The 19,031-nt window shown below is 44.9% G+C and overlaps 1 protein-coding gene across 1 annotated transcript in view; it reads left to right on the forward strand.

Moving 5' to 3' along the window:
- Nucleotides 1–19,031, forward strand: part of LOC144696333 (diacylglycerol kinase iota-like) — an 864,725-nt gene that overhangs the window by 833,576 nt on the left and 12,118 nt on the right. The window contains 1 exon segment of the mRNA XM_078567549.1: nucleotides 18,518–18,638. Within this exon segment, the coding sequence (XP_078423675.1) occupies nucleotides 18,518–18,638 (121 nt within the window).

Raw genomic sequence — 19,031 nt, forward strand, 5'->3', positions numbered from 1 at the left:
ACCACTATCCTGCTGCCAGGGTTTACAGGCAGCGATGCAGCTACCTCAATATGTCTGAGGTGCAATGCCGAAGGAGGCTCCGCCTTTCAAGGGAGAGCGTTACCTTCATTTGCCAGATGATTGGGCCTGAGATCCGACTGTGTGGGTGGACACCCCACGCCAGTGGCTCTGAAGGTCACAGTGGTCCTCAACTTCTAAGCCTCTGGCTCTATCCAGGGGTCAGTGGAGGATCTGTGCGGAGTCTCTCAATCAGCTGCCTACAACTGGATCAAGCTGGTGAAAGAAGCTTTGCTCAGACGAGTACTGACCTTTATTCTTTACCACACGGACAAGGCCAGCCAGTCTGAGTGAGCCAGAGGCTTTGCGGCCATTGCTGGCTTCCCCCGTGTCCAGGGTGCTATAGACTGTACACATTTGGCCATCAAGACGCCAGCGGGTGAGCCGGGTGCCTTCATCAACAGGAAGGGCTTCCACTCCATGAACGTGCAGACAGTGTGTGATCACAGGATGCTGATTCTACAAGTCTGTGCAAGGTACCCTGGCAGCTCCCACAATGCTTACATCCTGAGACACTCCCAGGTTCTGAGGTTCTTCGTGCTCCAGCCCAACTGGATGGGTGGCTTCTGGGTGACAAGGGCTACCCATTGGAGAAGTGGCTCATGACGCCTCTCCGCCACCCAAGAGCAGAGGCCGAGAAGCATTACAATGAGTCATGCCTCCACAAGGGCGGTGGTAGAGAGGACTTTCTCGAGATGCACTTCCAATGCCTAGACTGTTCAGCGGGAGCACTACAATACTCCCCACAGCGCATATCACTGATCGTGGTCGCATGATGCGCTCTCCACAATCTGACACTGGCAAGGGGGGACCCACCGGAGGAAGAGGATCTTGACACAGCTCCACGGGCCCCAGAGGATGAGTCCAGTAGTAAGTCCAAAGAGGAGCACAGTGAGGAGAAAGCTGAGGATGTGGAGCCAGACCTCGGGAGGCAGGGACACCAGGGACTCCTTGATCCAATGCTCCTTCAGCTAGGCTACCAAAGATCAGCTTCAACCACATGCCAGGGCTGCCTCCTCCATCCCAGATGTCTGAAAGGACACTTTCATTTGAACACAAAGAACACTCAGTGCCTGTGCAATAAAGTTCAGAGCCACCTATGTCCAGCATTACAGACTGGCGTACCCTGCACCAATAAAATAAAAAGGTGAAGCAAACTCAGGCTGTAACGACTAAAACAAAATTTATGTCATTCTGACAGCTCAATAATCTTAACAGAAACGTTTCTGTTATTCAACATCAGACCAGTATACATAAAGTAAACAAAAATGATCATAAAATCACCTGTGACCTGTCCCTCTTGTGCTTATGGTGCCTTTAACTTGTGAGTGCTTCGTCTAGGTGCTCCCCCCTCACAATGCACTGGCATTGGAGACAGCCTGCTGACCCTGCTGTCTTGTTGCCCTTGATGACCATGGCAGCCATCCTGTGGTCTGTAGAGCCTGTGCTGGCCCCGCGAGGGAGAGAGCGGCCAGCGCCAGGGATGGCATCTTCCCAGTCGCTGCAGCCTCATCAGATGCCACGGTCACTGGCAGAGGGGCGGAGGAGCTGCTGCTGTTATCCAGAGCGCCCTGAGAGGAGCCCCAGAGACGGCAGACAGCTCATGCACCAACGTGGTCGCTCTGGACCTCCCTGCACACATTGATGGATGGGCAACTAGCTTGGATACTGGGTACCTCACCCATCTCACACTCTGACACTGAACACCTGAGGTCATTGCCTGTGTGAGGGTTTGCAGGTCCGAGCGCAACCTCAGGAACCCCTCATTCTGTCCCTGGAGCTCCCTCATCATGATACTCGCCACTCTCAATGGAGGAAGCAGTGCGCCCGGCCATGAGGGTCAACACAGTGCACGCGGTCTGAATGGACTCCTCCACAATGGAAACCATGGCACACACACCCTCCTGGATCTCTGCCAGATCCTCCCGCACATCCCGCTGGACATCCAGAATCTGCTGCTTAATGGACGACTCCAGAGGCTCATCATCAACCATCGACTGAGCATCGTCCTGGTCCCCACAGTCCCCCAACTGCCGGTGCCCTGGACACTCTCTGTCTCCACCTGCACCTCAAGTGAGTTTGACGTGCCCTCACCAATGTGCAGTAAGATACCAGCCGCTGCTCTAATGCCCACTGAGGTGCTGGTATCCGCACTGGCGCCTGCTTCAGAAAGCGGGTGTGAAGCAGGCGCAAATGACGCCTGGTGGTCCTCCAGTGTCAGGGGTGGCCCTTCAGAGTCCGGAGAGCGAACGCCTGCTGGGGAACCTAAAAAGGGAGAACAAGGACATGTCTTTAGTTAAAGTCATCACACTGTTACTGTGCATGCCAGGCACCCTGGTGAGACAATGGAGATGGGCATCATGGTGCCATCATCGTCCAATGATCAATGGGGACTCCAGGTTCAAGGCTCCCATCAATGAAGAGACTACACTAGGATAGTTGCACAAGCTGAAATTCTCACCTCTGTGCACTGCACTCTTACCTTTGCCTGGCAACCCCACCTCTCCACACCTGGCTGCATGAGGGGTGAACTGGCTCTCGAGCTCTAGGGTGTCCTGCTTATACCTCGAGAGGATTAGGAGGCTAACAGGGCCTCAGCCGGTCCGTGACCTTTCTATATTGTTATGGGCCGTCTTCTCCTGAAAGGACAGAGAAGCATTGATTAGTCCACTCTCTACCTGCAGCACCATTGCAGCCTGGCCAACCCCAGCTCAGGAGCACCTGGCAGGGCACATCCGAGTCGTGGCCCTCGAGCCGCAAGGCACTGAGTCCAAGCAGCCAGGGCTCACCCCCTTGGCCAGCTCCAGTGTGATTGACAGTTGATGCTCAGGCTCTAACACACCTGAGGTCCACAGGGGGGATGGCCACACCTTAACACTTCTGCACTCTGACCCATGCCAACACGGTACTCACCCATCAAGAGCGCAGCAGGTCATTGAAGCGCTTCCGGCACTGCACCCAGGAGCGCTGCACCACGTCACGATGGCTGACCAGCGCTGCCACCTCCTCCCATGCCCTCTTGGTAAGGTGCGGTAGCCTCCTCCTCCCATCTCTGGGGACAAGGGTATTTCTCCTGGCAGCCACCTCCTCCAGATGGACAGCGAGGCACTCAGAGAAGAGGGGGGCCAAGTGCCCACCCAACCTGTCCTCCCATGTGCCACGTCCAGCTGCACTCGGGTCCTTGGCGAAGGATCAGGGGACGCCCTCCATGGCAGCCTTCCAGGGGCTGCCTGGGCCACTTTTAAACTGGCCACTGGGTTGTCATTGGACCCAGCGGCCGACAGGCCCCAGTTCCCACTTGGCTCTTTCAGGCCAGTGCGGAGCCGCATTTCACGGTGGGCGGCCTGAATTGTCCGGCCAGCGTGAAATCGTGGTCAGGGCCGGATCACATGCGACGGTCCACTTCACAGCCACTTCCAGGCCCACCCTCTGCACCCGCCCAACAAAGGGAAAATCCTGCCCATGCAGATCCACGCATGCACATAGGCACATATATACTGATACACACACTGTTACACATACACACATGCACACACACCATTACTAAACTCTATACACTGAACTGAGATGTCACTGTACATTACTCATGGGTTCAGCATAGAGCTTACAGTGAATGGCAGGTAGGGGCCAAGAGTAAATGAGAGGTCTATAGTCACGTGGCAGGTTATGACTAAAATGTGCAATTATGCAGTCAGGGAGATAGAAACATAGAAACTAGGAGCAGGAGTAGGCCATTCGGCCCTTCGAGCCTGCTCCGCCATTCATTATGATCATGGCTGATCATCCAACTCAATAGCCTGCTCCCGCTTTCTCCCCATATCCTTTGATCCCTTTCTCCCCAAGAGCTATATCTAACTCCTTCTTGAAAACATACAATGTTTTGGTCTCAACTACTTTCTGTGGTAACGAATTCCACAGGCTCACCACTCTCTGGGTGAAGAAATTTCTCCTCATCTCAGTCCTAAAGGGTCTACCCCATATCCTCAGACTGTGACCCCTGGTTCTGGACTCCCCCACCATTGGGAACATCCCTCCTGCATCTACCCTGTCTAGTCCTGTTAGAATTTTATAGGTTTTTGAGATCCCCTCTCATTCTTCTGAACTCCAGTGAATATAATCCTAACTGACTCAATCTCTCCTCATATGTCAGTCCCGCCATCCCAGGAATCAGTCGGGTAAACCTTCATTGCACTCCCTCTATAGCAAGTACATCCTTCCTCAAATAAGGAGACCAAAACTGCACACAATATTCCAGGTGTGGTCTCACCAAGGCCCTGTACAATTGCAGCAAGACATCCTTGTTCCTGTACTCGAATCCTCTGGCTATGAAGGCCAACATACCATTTGCCTTCTTTACCGCCTGCTGCACCTACATGCTTACCTTCAGCGACTGGAGTACAAGGGTACCCGGGTCTCGTTGCACATTCCCCTCTCTCAATTTATAGCCATTCAGATAATAATCTGCCTTCCTGTTTTTGCTACCAAAATGGATAACCTCACATTTTTGCACATTATACTGCATCTGCCATGCATTTGCCCACTCACTCAGCTTGTCCAAATCACACTGAAGCATCTCTGCATCCTCCTCACAGCTCACCCTCCCACCCAGCTTTGTGTCATCTGCAAATTTGGAGATATTACATTTAGTTCCCTCATCTAAATCATTAATATATATTGTGAATAGCTGGGGTCCCAGCACCGATCCCTGCGGTACATTAGTCACTGCCTGCCATTCGGAAAAAGACCCGTTTATTCCTACTCTTTGCTTCCTGTCTGCCAACCAGTTTTCTATCCATCTCAATACACTACTCTCAATCCCATGTGCTTTCATTTTACATGCCAATCTCTTATGTGGGACTTTGTCGAAAGCCTTCTGAAAGTCCAAATAAACCACATCCACTGGCTCCCCCTCATCAACTCTATTAGTTACATCCTCGAAACATTCCAGTAGATTTGTCAAGCATGATTTCCCTTTCATAAATCCATACTGACTGTGTCCGATTCTGCCACTGTTTTCCACGTGCTCAGCTATTAAATCTTTTATAATGGACTCTAGAATATTCCCCACTACCGACGTCAGGCTGACTGGTCTATAATTCCCTGTTTTCTCTCTGCCTCCCTTTTTAAATCGTGGGGTTACATTAGCTACCCTCCAATCTGTAGGAACTGTTCCAGAGTCTATAGAATCTCAGAAGATGACCACCAATGCATCCACTATTTCTAGGGCCACTTCCTTAAGTACTCTGGGATGTAGATTATCAGGCCCCAGGGATTTATGGGCTTTCAATCCCATCAATTTTCTCAACACCATTTCCCTACTAATACTGATTTCTTTCAGTTCCTTCCTCTCACTAAACCCTGTGTTCCCCAACATTTCTGGTATGTTATTTGTGTCCTCCTTTATGAAGACAGAACCAAAGTATGTATTTAGTTGGTCAACCATTTCTTTGTTCCCCATTATAAATTCCCCTGTTTCTGACTGTAAGGGACCTATATTTATCTTCACCAATCTTTTTCTCTTCACATATCTATCGAAACTTTTACAGTCAATTTTTATGTTCCCTGCAAGCTTACTCTCGTACTCTATTTTCCCCTTCTTAATCAATCCCTTGGTCCTCCTTTGCTGAATTCTAAACTGCTCCCAGTCCTCAGGTCTGTTGTTTTTTTCTGGCCAATTTGTATGCCTCTTCCTTGCATCTAATACTATCTCTAATTTCCCTTGGAAGCCATGGTTTGGCCACCTTTCCTGTTTTACTTTTGCGCCAGACAGGAATAAACAATTGTTGCAGTTCACCCATGCGCTCTTTGAATGTTTGCCATTGCCTATCCACCGTCATCCCTTTAAGTAACGTTTCCCAACCCATCATAGCCAACTCACGCCTCATACCATCGTAGTTTCCTTTATTAAGATTCAGGACCCTAGTCTCAGAATCAACTACATCACTCTCCATCTTAATGAAGAATTTTATCATATTATGGTTGCTCATCCCCAAGGGGCCTCGCACAACTAGATTGCCAATTATTCCTTTCTCATTACACAATACCCAGTCTAGGATGGCCTGTTCTCTCGTTGGTTCCTCAATGTATTGGTCCAGAAAAATATCCCATATACACTCCAGGAATTCCTCCTCTACGGTATTGTTATTAATTTGGTGTTCCCAATCTATATGCAGATTAAAGTCACCCATAATTACAGATGCTCCTTAATTACATATGTCTCTAATTAACTGTTTAATGCCATTCCCAACATCACCACTACAGTTTGGGGGTCTATATACAACCCCCACTAACGTTTTTTTGCCCCTTAGTATTTCTCAGCTCTACCCATACAGATTCCACATCGTCGGAGCTAATATCTTTCCTCACTATTGCGTTAATTTCCTCTTTAGCCAGCAATGCAACTCCACCACCTTTTCCTTTTTGTCTGTCCTTCCTAAATACTGAATACCCCTGGATGTTCAGTTCCCATCCCTGATCACCCTGCGCCATGTCTCCGTAATCCCGACTATATCATACCTGTTTACATCTATTTGCGCGGTTAATTCATCCACTTTATTGCGAATGCTCCTCGCGTTAAGGCACAAAGCCTTAAGGCTTGTCTTTTTAACATTACTTGTCCCGTTCCCACTATTTTTCACCGAGTCCCTGTTTGATTCTTGCCCTTGATTTCTCTGACTATCATTTTTCTTATTCCGCTTTCTGAATTTTGTTCTTGTCTTTGATTCCCCCTCCTCTGACTCCTTGCATAGGTTCCCATCCCCCTGCCATTTTACTTTAAACCCTCCCCAACCACTCTAGCAAATGTTCCCCCTAGGGCATCAGTCCCGGTCCTGCCCAGGTGTAACCTGTCCAGTTTGTACCGGTCCCACCTCCCCCAGAACTGGTCCCAATGCCCCAGGAATCTGAAACCCTCCCCTTCACACCATCTCTTCAGCCACATCTTCATCCAATATATCCTGCTATTTCTACCCTGACTGGCACATAGCACTGGTAGTAATCCTGAGATCACTACCTTTGAGGTCCTACTTTTCAACTTACTTCCTAACTCCCTATATTCTGCTTTTAGGACCTCACCCCTTTTTTTACCTATGTTGTTTGTACCAATGTGTACCATGACCACTGGCTGTTCACCCTCCCCCTCCAGAACGTCTTGTAGCCGCTCTGAGATATCCTTGACCCTAGCACCAGGAAGGCAACAGACCATCCTGGAGTCTCGTTTGCGGCCACAGAAATGCCTATCTATTCCCCTTACAATTGAATCCCCTATAACTATTGCTTTCCCACACTTTTTACTCCTCCCCTGTGCAGCAGAGCCAACCTCAGTGCAACAAATTTGGCTGTTGCTGCTTTCTCCTGAGAGGCCATTCCCCCCAACAGTATCCAAAGCGGTACATCTGTTTTGCAGGGGAATAGCCACAGGAGATTCCTGCATTGCCTGTCTAGTCCTCTTGCTTTGCCTGGTGGTCACCCATTCCCTTCCTGCCTGTGGACTCTTAGCCTGCAGTGTGACCACCTCTCTATACGAGATATAGGGATGTGAGGAGATCATGTCAGTTGCTGAAGTTAGTTAGCACTTTGTTTGGCCATATATCCTCATCCAGCAGTGAACATTGAAGTGGAGAAACACGGAGGTTGAAAGGAAGATCATGTTTTTTTTTCTCCTACTCTGATTCCTAATTTTTTTTACAACACAAAAAACAGATTATTCAACACACTCAAGCCTCCTTCCGCCCTTCTTCACCACATTATCAACATAACCTCTATTTGCTCCTTCATGTAGCTCTATTTAATCTATACTATTTGCCTTAAATACTCCATGTGGTAGCAGGTTAAACATTCAAACACTCTCTGAATAAAGAAGTTTATCCTGAATTCCCTATTGAATGTATTAGCGACTATGGCACATTAATGGCCTCTAATTCTGGTCTCCCCACAAATGGAAAAATCCTCACTGTGTCTACCCTTTCATTATATTAAACCTCTATCTATCAGGTCTTCAGATAACATAACTTCTCTCTTTTCAAGTCTACCCCTCTAGAAATGAACCTCTGTGTTTTGTTTACCCTGATGTGAAGGCCTTTGAAAAATCCAAATATATTACATCAACTACTCTACCCTTGTCAACTCTTTCTGTTACTTCAAAGAATTAATAAGGTTGGTCAAGCATAACTTTCCCTCTTGAAATCTGTACAGAATGTCCTTTTTATAGTTTCTAGATGTTTTTTTATCAAATCTTTCAGTAAAGATTCCATTATCCTTCCTATCACTCACATTAAGTTAAATGTTCCATAGTTAGATAGTCATTTGGTAGTACAGAACTTGAGTATTTCTGGAAAAAGAGACATTCTCTCAAAGTTTTTCATCTTGCACTCATCGGGACAGGTTTCGAGAATACCAACAGTAGAGGGAACAACAATTTATATGCATGAGAAGTGAGTGCTGATTGTTGGCAAATGGACTCTGATTGGTAAAGGCATTGCCATGGAGAATGTAGCAGGGAACAGTTAACTGTCAAGCTATTGTTCAAATTCAAACCAGGCAGGTCAACACTGATTGGTCAAGGCATTGCTATGGGAAATGAATGGCTGTCTCACAAGCTTTTGTTTAGTTGAAAAAGGACATGCAATGCATGGACATGCTCCTTCTGTCTGCAAAGGACAGGGTTGTGTGTGTGAATATTTGTGGCTTCTAGCATGCGTAAGTGAGCCACACTGCAAGCCTGACTAATAATCTTAAATTGGTTTTCAGTGTAATTCTTAGAACAATCAGGATTGTTTAGCAGGTGTTGTCCAATCACTTACACAGAAGCCACATATAACTTGAGAAAGACAGTACTGAGGAAAGGACACTCTGCCTGCATGGTTTAATCGTGTATTATGAGTCCATCATCAGCAGCTTAAACGTTCGCTGTGACTCAGAGTGACTGTGCTTGTTTAATCAGAGGCAAGTTTCATCTCCTCACTGTCTGTAATTTCTCTATCAAGAAGCACAGGAGGAGGCCACACCAGTCTATCATAGGAACATTAGTTGCTGTACCAGACAAAGGATCAAAATCCATCTAGTTCATCTTCTGGTAGTCACAAGACACAATGATAATGGAGTTATTGCCCCATCATAATAATCAATCTCTTTCAATTAGTCTATAATATCTATGACATGAGGCAAGGAATAACCACGTGTTGGAGAAATCTGGAAACCATAAATTAAATCACCTGTCTATATTGAAACCTGTTACATTCACCACATGTCATGTCTTAAATTACTCAGACACTGTATCCCAAAATACTATTTTCTGTGCAGCTTTTTTTAATAACTACTCAGTTTGAAAAGGTACTGTCCAATATTCAACTTGGAGAGGAAAACCCCAAGCTGCACAGTGTTGAATTGACTGGTGTGGGGGTCATGGCACACAAACTGACCTCACACTGAGGACTAATAAAGCCACCCCTGATCATTAAGCAGCACAAACTAAACAGCACAGCATGTACAAATCGGGTGAAGACAAGATCAAGTTCAACGCTGACGCTTCCATGGTCAAGTAGTGCAGCAGCGGTCACAGTTTTGCCTCACACATGAAGAATGACCAGTTGGGTGAGGTATTAGAGGGTTGTTGACTCTCGTCAGACAATACTCCAGCTTGAAGCAGCTTCAGAAGCAGAGCAAAGGGGAGGAACTCAAGAGGAAATAAGATTCAGATATTGTGCTGAATTAAAAATAAATTCTTTTCCAATTTTCAGGAATACTGAGTTGTGGAACGGCTCTACCACCAAATGGATCGCGAGTGACAGCTGCGAATCTGAGTCTGGGATACAGCACCAATTTGGAAGAGAGACAGAAAGAGTGACCCACCAGAAACTCCGGTATGAATCTTTCACATTTAACATAGCCCCTCTCATCCATCAACTCAAAAGCCTTCTCCACATGCATCATTTTAGCAATATTCTCCACGCTCCTGATCCTGATAACATTTCCCACGATGCCGAACTTGACAAGACTCCTCCACTTCTGATCTCGTTTACATTCCTAATATTCCCCACACTCACAGTCCGGACAACATTCCCCACACTTCTGATTCCTGACGTTTTCCACAGGCCTGATCCTGACCACATTCCTGACACTATTTATCCCCAAAATCTGCACCAAACCCCTGATCCCAACATTCCCCGCACTCCTGATCCTGACAATATTCCAACCTCCCTGACACTATGGGGGGCTATACCTCTGTGCTCCTGTTCCCTGTGAAACACATGTGCTATAACACCATTGAGCACTTAGCTCAACACCACATGCTTGAGATATTTTTCAAGGACTTTGTTGCAGGAAATGATGCACACTCCCGAATCCCAGAAACTATTATTTTTCTTCTTCTCTCCTCAGGCCTCCCTCATCCTCCGAGGAACAAGGTAATTCCTTCTGTTGAGCTTCTCTTAATAATTCTTGTTCAGGGTAGATAATTCTGGCATAGTTTCCATCAGCAGTCTCAGGAAGGTTCCGCAATCCCAACAGCTTTCTGAGCTCTCCACGACCCGTGTCTTTGAGACTAGAGTGTGCTGACCTCCCTGACCTCCCTGATCAGCCCCTTACTAAGAATTGTCCATTCCCCAGTTTCACATGGGCAGAATGGTTCCATTAAATGATCCACAGCAAAGGTGCTGTAAGTTGAAAGGAAGTCCAGGAAGTACTTGGGTGGGTTGGGGACTGTGGGCTGGCTAGGTAGCAACAGTAAAGGTTTCTGTTAAAGCTTCAATAATTTCACTCCAAAGCTCCTTTAAGACTTGTGGGTGCAAGACATCTAGAACATAAACTTCTGTCCATTTTAATAGCATTTAACCTTTTTTATTTTCTTTACAGTCTAATTCCTCTGCTGATCCTTAAGACCTCATATCCAACTTCAGTAACCTGCTGACCTCTTCCTGAATGAAGAGGTGGTCACAGATTTTCATGGAGAATAGCAGTGACTTCTGTGACATGGGCATCGCTGGCTAGGCCACCATTTATTGCCCATCTAATTTCCTTTGAGAAGGCGGTGCTGATCTGCTTTCTTGAACCGCTGCAGTCTGTGTGGTCTCGGTACACCCCAGTGCTGTTAGCAAGGGAGTGCCAGGATTTTAACCTAATGATGATGAAGGAATGATGATATAATTCCAAGTCAAGATGATGAATGACTTGGAAGGGTAGTTGGAGCTGGTGGTGTTCCCATACATCTGCTACCCTTGTTCTTCTAGGTGGTAGAGGTTACGGGTTTGGGAGATGCTGTCAAAGAAGTCTTGGCAATGTGCTGCAGTGCATCTTGTAGATAGTATGCACTGCTACCACAGACAGTTGAGACAGGTCCCAAGTGATCATCATAACAGAATGATTATTAAACATGAAGCAATCCCACAGGGCAGCTGCTAATCCAAAACTGGCACAATGAGTGGCTCACTCCCCTGCTGCTTAAAATGCCCCTGAACTGCTGTCAGAGCTGCCAGTCTCCTCAAACAGCAAGCTCACTGTTAGGCACTCAACATCAAAATTTAACTGCTTTTTATTTAAATACTGTGGTTCTCCATCACTGAAAGACATTTTGTGTGATGTATTAGCAGTTTAAGCACATCCAAAAATTTCACTTCTATTTACTACGCGTATATATTTGTAGAACATTTATGGTTATCTGTCTTGCCCTTGGGTTACTTTTCTTCAACCTAGTTCCACTTCTCTAATTCATCCAAATTTTCTGTGGACTGGACTCCTTATATAATCTTCCTGCTTATATTTGATACTATTCTCTGTCCCTCCTTAACCCCATCAGCCTCTGTTTCCTAAATATCCTGTGTGGAAGGAACGTATAGAGGCAGAAGAGTACTAACAATGAAAAATTTAATACAACATCATTTTTATCTTTAGCTATTTGTAACCTACAGATTTTTAATGGGTATCATTAGCCAACATTGGATGGGCAGGTATTTTAAGCAGTTGATTAGACAGTGCACTATGTTCTCTTCTGTGTTTAACATGTTGGCCCTTGTCTTTCTTTCAGAACTTCTTCATTCAGTCCTGGAGGGTGACCTACAGAAGGTAATGGGGCAGACTGGAATTTGGGCAAATACTACATACAAGGTGCTATGCATTCTTGTTGGCTTTTGGTCCCCAGCTTGGTAATAATCACATTTTAAGTTTGGAAAAATCAGAACTCTTTATGCTTAACTTGCTATGCTGCCTTGTACACAAGGAGGACCGGTTTGAACTGGTTCAGTTATAAATCACATCAGCCTCTAGTGCAGCCATGAAATGTGGTCCCCTGGAAAACTTACACATAACAATTAGTTCCTAGCTAATTATTTCCTAGCTCTTTATAGATATTTACAGTTAATGCAACAATATATAACACATGGGAAGGAAACACAATACAGCGCAGTATGTCTCAACATTGACCATTTCCTCTTAATGGAGGGGGATTCCAACTTTTATCCAGCAAATCCAGTGGTCATAGTTGGGGATTTTGTTTAGTACATGTTCACCACGAGTAGTAGAGAGTTTACAAACTTAATGAGACTTTATCTGATATCCGCATGGCTCTACAGAAGTCACTGTAAACATGCATAAGGCAGCCAGCAGTATTCAAGGGATGAGCTGAGCAGGAGGTGGCTTATGGAGCTTTTATTTAATTCGTTGTCAGGCAACACTGGCAAGGCTGCAGAGATTGCCGATCCCTAGTTGCCCCAAGGTCAGTAAGAGTCAACCATGTAATGTGAGACTGGTTGCGTATAACCAGATTTGTAAGATCTGGTCCATGAATCACAGGTTACCCAAAATGGGGGTTGAAGCCATGTGATTTTAAAGCAGTTTTTTTTAAAAGAGGCAACAGTTTAGATATGATACCTAACATAAATTGGAAGAAAAAACATGCGACCTGCAACAGGTGAAAGCAGTTTCCTGGTGCCGGATCGGATGGACAGATGGGAAAGGCAGAGGGAGGCTGATCTCCGTGACTGACTGTAGCAGTCTCCTCAGAACAGTTACAATTTACTGGTCCCGGATCAGACAAACTGACAGATGAAGCTGGCCTCTGTAGCTGTAGCTTCTTGAGATGGCCAAAGTGATAGGCCAAAGCCATGATGGATAACTTTGAAAAGCGTTCCTCTGTCTTGAGCTAACCAAGGTGCTAGGCCAGAGCCAGCATTGGTCCGCCTCAAGAAGCTTTTTCCTGTCAGAAGTAATTTTTTTTCCTCTTGAGAGCCCATTTATGTAGCTAACTTTTGGGATGTTAAGTCAATCACTTATCCAATTGTCCATTAGTAATGAACAGATTCAAGGTAATCTCTCCTATTTCCATCAGAAGCCCATTAAGTCATCTCCTGGTTTATCACTTGCTAGGCCATTCTGTTTAACCTTCACTCAGACACGTATTCTTTATGTATGTGTCATGAGATCACACTTTATCAGGCTTCAGGAATGTGTCTTTTATTAGAGCCTGCACTATAGGGTTTTATCCTTGGCAGAGGTAACAGGCTTATGCTCTTCTGTGTCTGTCAGCCAGCAAATTTCAATGGAATACTTTGTAATAAGGGAGAGAGAGTGCTATTTTGATAACATTTAATACATTTCTTAAGATTTTATAATTTTTATAAAACAGACATTTTTGTTTTACAAGTCAGGGTGGCAAGTTCTTGATCCTAAAGCACATTAACAAACCACCTGGGTATTTACAACAATCCATTTACTTCATGGTCACTTTTCTGCTGCTAGCCCACTAATTAACAGATTTATTGAATCCAACTTGGTATCTTACCCTGGGAGGATTTGAACTCAGTACCTGTGGATTGCTAGATGAGCACAATAACAACCAAGCAACTCCTAGCTACTGGTCAAAGAGGAGTGTTTTGGTGAACACAGCAACATTAGGTGCAGCATCAGATTTCACTTTGTGAACAGAGAGAGAATGTCCATTCATTGCATCTTCTCCAACTAAACAAAAGCTCGGGGTCCAGTTGTTCTCTGGTTTATTCCCCACGACAATGCCTTGACCAGAGTCAATCTGTCTGGTTTGAATTTAAACAAAAGCTTGGCAGTTAACTGTTCCCTGGTGCATTCTCCATGGAAACACCTCTACCAATCAGAGTCCACTTTGCCAACCAATCAGCACTCTCTTCTCATGCAGCATAAATTGTTATTCCGTTTAGATTTGCTATTCTCAAGGATCTGTCCTGATGAGTACGAGACTAAAAGTTTCAACAGCATGTCTCGTTTTGCAGCAATTCTCAGGTTTCTGTTTGCTGGACATTGCAGAAGAACAGAGAGGAACCCTCAGCCATTCAAGGGGAGAAATGGAATGAAAGGCTAGGTCCTAGATACTTGAGTTAGCAGCTGCAAATGTGGGAAACAGTACCTGTGTGGCATCTCAAAACCCTCGAGCATATAGGAAAGAGGCAGGAATATAGTGTAGCATAACTAAGGCTTGTTAAAGCCATATTTTCAGGGGTTGAAGCACTCTAGTGCTTGAAGTAGGACCTTAGTACAGTTATTCTAAGCTGCAATATGTCACATACGACAAACTAACTGAATGATGTAGAAAGAGGCATACACAAGTATTGAAGAGTACCTACAATAAGCCAAGCCCTACAAGAGACGTTACCTGCAGTCCAACTGCCTGAAGCTGCATAGATGCTATGGGCACTTAATTGTCAGGGATTTTTTTTTGCCTCAAACCATTACACAACCTTTACTCTATCTACGAGACACAGCTCTGGAGTGAAATGGAATACTCAATACTTGCCTGGTTGGGTGCAAACACCAGAACATTCTAGAAGTTCAACACTCTCTAGAACAGAGCAATTCACTTGACTGGCACACTACCACTTTACTCAATATTCTCACCTGCACTGGTGCACTGTAGCCGCAGTATGTAATACATGTAGAATGCATTGAATTAGACTGCTGTCAACTTCATCATCCTGTTCAACTCTGAGATTCTGACTCCATCTCCTCTCAATTAAAGAGACTGCCTATTTCTGTAACGTAGTTTATCACCACTCCCACATAATCCCATTTGCCTGGACTCATTTATTCCAATGGTTTCTCCCCTTCCTCCACAAGCTTCAGTTCAACCAAAACCCTGCTGCACGTACTCTAATCCACACCAATTTCTGCTCACTCATTAACCTGTCCTCCCTGGCCTGCTTTGGAAGCTAATGGCTCCAAAGTCTCAAATTCTCATTCTTGTGTTTGAATGCCTCCATGGCCTCACCCTCCCTATTTCTCATATTCCCTCCAGCGTTATAACCCTCTTCCAACATTCCACTGACTCTGACCTCCTGTACATCAACCCTTCTCCTGTCTTTACTCTTCACTGACACTGGATGTCTGCATTCAGTTGCTGAGTCCAATCCTTTGGAATGCACCCCACCCCCCCAAACTCCTGTGCCCCACTACCTTTTTCCATTCTTCAAATGCACCTCTTTAACCACAGCTTTAGTCACCCCTTCTAATGTCTCTTTCTTTAGTTTGACATTCACATTGCTCACCTCTCTGTGAAGCATCTAGAGATGTCCTCTTCTGCATTAAATTCACTGTAAATGAAAATTGTCTTTGTTGTAACAAGTATTTGAGCTTACTTCAACAGTACCTCCCAACTCTTCATCATTCACCACCACTAAAGATAAGAGCAGCAACATCATTCCAACACTGTTGTTGTGATGTGATGTACATGTACCTTTGAGTGCATATCTTAACCTGCTTTTAATCACTATCCACAACGAGACAGGGTGTGATGTGTAATTCCATGATTCTGTTGACAGAATACGGCAGCACTCCTACAGGTCAAACATGTCTACATGGCCTCGCAGTTACCGTTGTCTGTATATAGCCTTACCTTCAAATAAAGAATGCGCATTATTGTTTTACCAATCCTTGTGTGATTAATACATTTGTGCTAAGCAGAAGAAACCTATATCCATCACCCCCATATCACACACCATCCTGTCTTGGACTTGTAGCGTGTTCCTTCATGATCGCTGAGTCAAGATCCTGAAATTCTCTACTTAATACAGCCATGGAGGCACCATTACCACATGGACTGCAGCAACTCAAGGAGATGGACTGTCACTGCCTTCTCAAGGATACCAAGGGATAGACAGAATAAATGTGGACAAAATCAAATGATAGATTGGATGAATTCTGATCTTAAGTATGTGTTAGCTAAAGTTACCAACAAGTTCTCAGTTTTCACGGTGGAGGACACTAGTACCACCCCAATAGTAACAGGTCGTGCAGAGGGTATAGAGAAGGAGGAACTTAGAACAATCACCATCACTAAAGAAAAAGTACTGAGCAAACTATTGGGATTAAAGGGTGACAAGTCCCCAGGACCTGATGGCCAACATCCCAGGGTCTTAAAGGAAGTGGCAGCGGAGATAGTGGATGCATTGGCTATAATATTCCAAAATTCCCTGGATTCTGGAAAGGCTCCAGTGGATTGGAAAAATGCTAATATAACACCCTTATTCAAAAAGGGGGAGAGGCAGAAAGTAGGAAACTATAGACCAGTTAGTTTAAATTCTGTCGTTGGGAAATTGTTGGAATCCATTATTAAGGAAGTAGTAATGGGGCATTTGGAAAGTCAAAATGCAATCCATCAGAGTCAGCATGGTTTTATGAAAAGTAAATCGTGTTTCACTAATTTGCTAGAGTTCTTTGAAGATGTGACAAGCAAAGTGGATAATGGGGATCCTGTAGATGTAGTATATCTGGACTTCCAGAAGGCCTTTGATAAGGCGCTGCACAAAAGATTAATACACAAGATAAGATCACATGGAGTTAGGGGTAATATATTAGCTTGGATAGAGGATTGGCTAACCAACAGAAAGCAGAGAGTCGGGATAAATGGGTCTTTTTCTGGATGGCAAGCTATAACTAGTGGGGTGCCACAGGGTTTGGTCTTTGGGCCCCAACTATTTACAATCTATATTAATGACTTGGATTCAGAGATAGAAGGTACTATAGCTAAATTTGCAGATGACACCAAAATAGGTGGGAAAGAAAGTTGCAATGAAGAAATAAGAAATTTACAAATGGATATGGACAGGTTAGGTGAATGGGCCAAAATTTGGCAGATGGAGTTTAAGGTGGATAAGTATAAGGTTATCCAATTTGGTTGGAAGAATAAAAAGGCGACTTATTGTTTAAATGGAGGGAAACTTCAGGATGCTTCAGTGTAGAGGGATCTGGGTGTCCTCGTGCATGAATGGCTGAAAGCTAGTATGCAGGTACAGCAGGTAATAAGAAAGGCAAATGGAATTTTGGCATTTATTGCTAAAGGAAGAGAGTATAAAAATAGGGATGTGTTGCTGCAACTGTACAAGGCATTGGTGAGACTGCACCTGGAGTACTGTGCACAGTTTTGGTCCCCTTACTTGAGGAAGGATGTAGTTGCACTGGAGGCGGTTCAGAGGAGGTTCACTAGATTGATTCTAGATGTGCGGGGCTTGTCTTATGAGGAGAGATTGAGCAGTTTAGACCTATACTCGCTAGAGTTTAGAAGGATGAGAGGAGATCTAATTGAGGTATATAACATGCTAAAGGGAATAGACAAAGTAGATGTGGAGCAGCTGTTTCCCCTTGTGGGGCATTCTAGAACGAGAGGCCATGGCTTTAGGCTAAGGGGTAGTAGATTTAAATCAGAGATGAGGAGGAATTACTTTTCTCAAAGGGTTGTGAATCTATGGAATTCACTACCTCAGAGTGCAGTGGATGCCGGGACGCTGAATAAATTTAAGGAGGAGATAGACCGATTTTTAATTAGGTTGAAAAGTTATGGGGAGAGGGCAGGAAATTGGAGTTGAGGCTGAAATGAGATCAGCCATGATCGTATTGAATGGCAGGGCAGGCTCGAGGGGCTGAATTGCCTACTCCTGCTCCTAGTTCTTATGTTCTCCAATTTTTGGCTTTTGGTAATTGTAACAAAAAGTAATGAGCTGGAAGTTGCATATGTAAGCTGCATGTGTGTGCTATATATTCAACATGACGCACTGGTGTCCTGTCCCTTGTGCTGTACATCTGGTGCACTCTGATCTTCTCAATGAGCCACTCTTAAATAGTGCTCTGCTGGAAGACAGAGTCAGGGAGGACAAGATCTCCTGAGAACAGGGTCTCCTGAGTATCTGCTTGTTGTGCCAATGGCTGCCAACATCTACCTGGTACAGACTCAGATGGTGATGTAGATGACCCAATTCAAGATACAATTGGATACCATGATGTTATTTTACTGGAACAATGAGCTTCAAGGGGCTGAATGGCCTTTCTTGTCCCTGACTTTCCTTAAGTCCAAATGGGGATTTGAGTTTGGAAGCAGAAAAAAGTGGTCTGGTGTTTGTGATTGTTGTGTATTGTGGGATCTGTGTATTGTCTTGAACTGTCAAATGTTAGGAGCTGAACATATAAAAAATACAAACATGTGTGACTCTTTGTTCCCATGTTATCCAAGTTCATAGAATCCTGCAATAAGGGAGTGAGTCTGATGGTGAGCAGCTCGGAAGGATACTCAGTGTTACACTGTGCTGCAAAGAATGGCCATAAAGAACTTGTAAAGTACATAATTGAACATGGTGAGTTGTGAACCAGGCTTTATATGTTGCATCAATTGTATACAAATCTTAAGTTGTCTTTTGTGTAATAAGTGCTGCCGATTGTTTCAGTAACTATTTGTTTGTCTGCCCTGGAGTAAAAAGATTCTAGTGTGTCTGTTTGTCCTAACTATAGTCTATCCTTGTCGCACATTTGAGAAAGAGGTAACCAGCATTTGGGAACATGGGAACAGGAGGAGACCATTCAGTCCCTCAAGCCCAATAATTCCATTAGGTCAAGGCTATTATATGCCTCAACTCCTTTTGTAACTTACTTTCTAATAACCGAGTGGCTCACTGGGCCACACTTGGGGGTATGAAAAGTTGGCCCCACAATGTGGTCCTGCATGTCACATCAATCTGAGTCTGACAGAA

The sequence above is a fragment of the Cetorhinus maximus genome, chromosome 22, assembly GCF_964194155.1.
Source record: "Cetorhinus maximus chromosome 22, sCetMax3.hap1.1, whole genome shotgun sequence".
NCBI classification, from domain to species: Eukaryota; Metazoa; Chordata; class Chondrichthyes; order Lamniformes; family Cetorhinidae; genus Cetorhinus; species Cetorhinus maximus.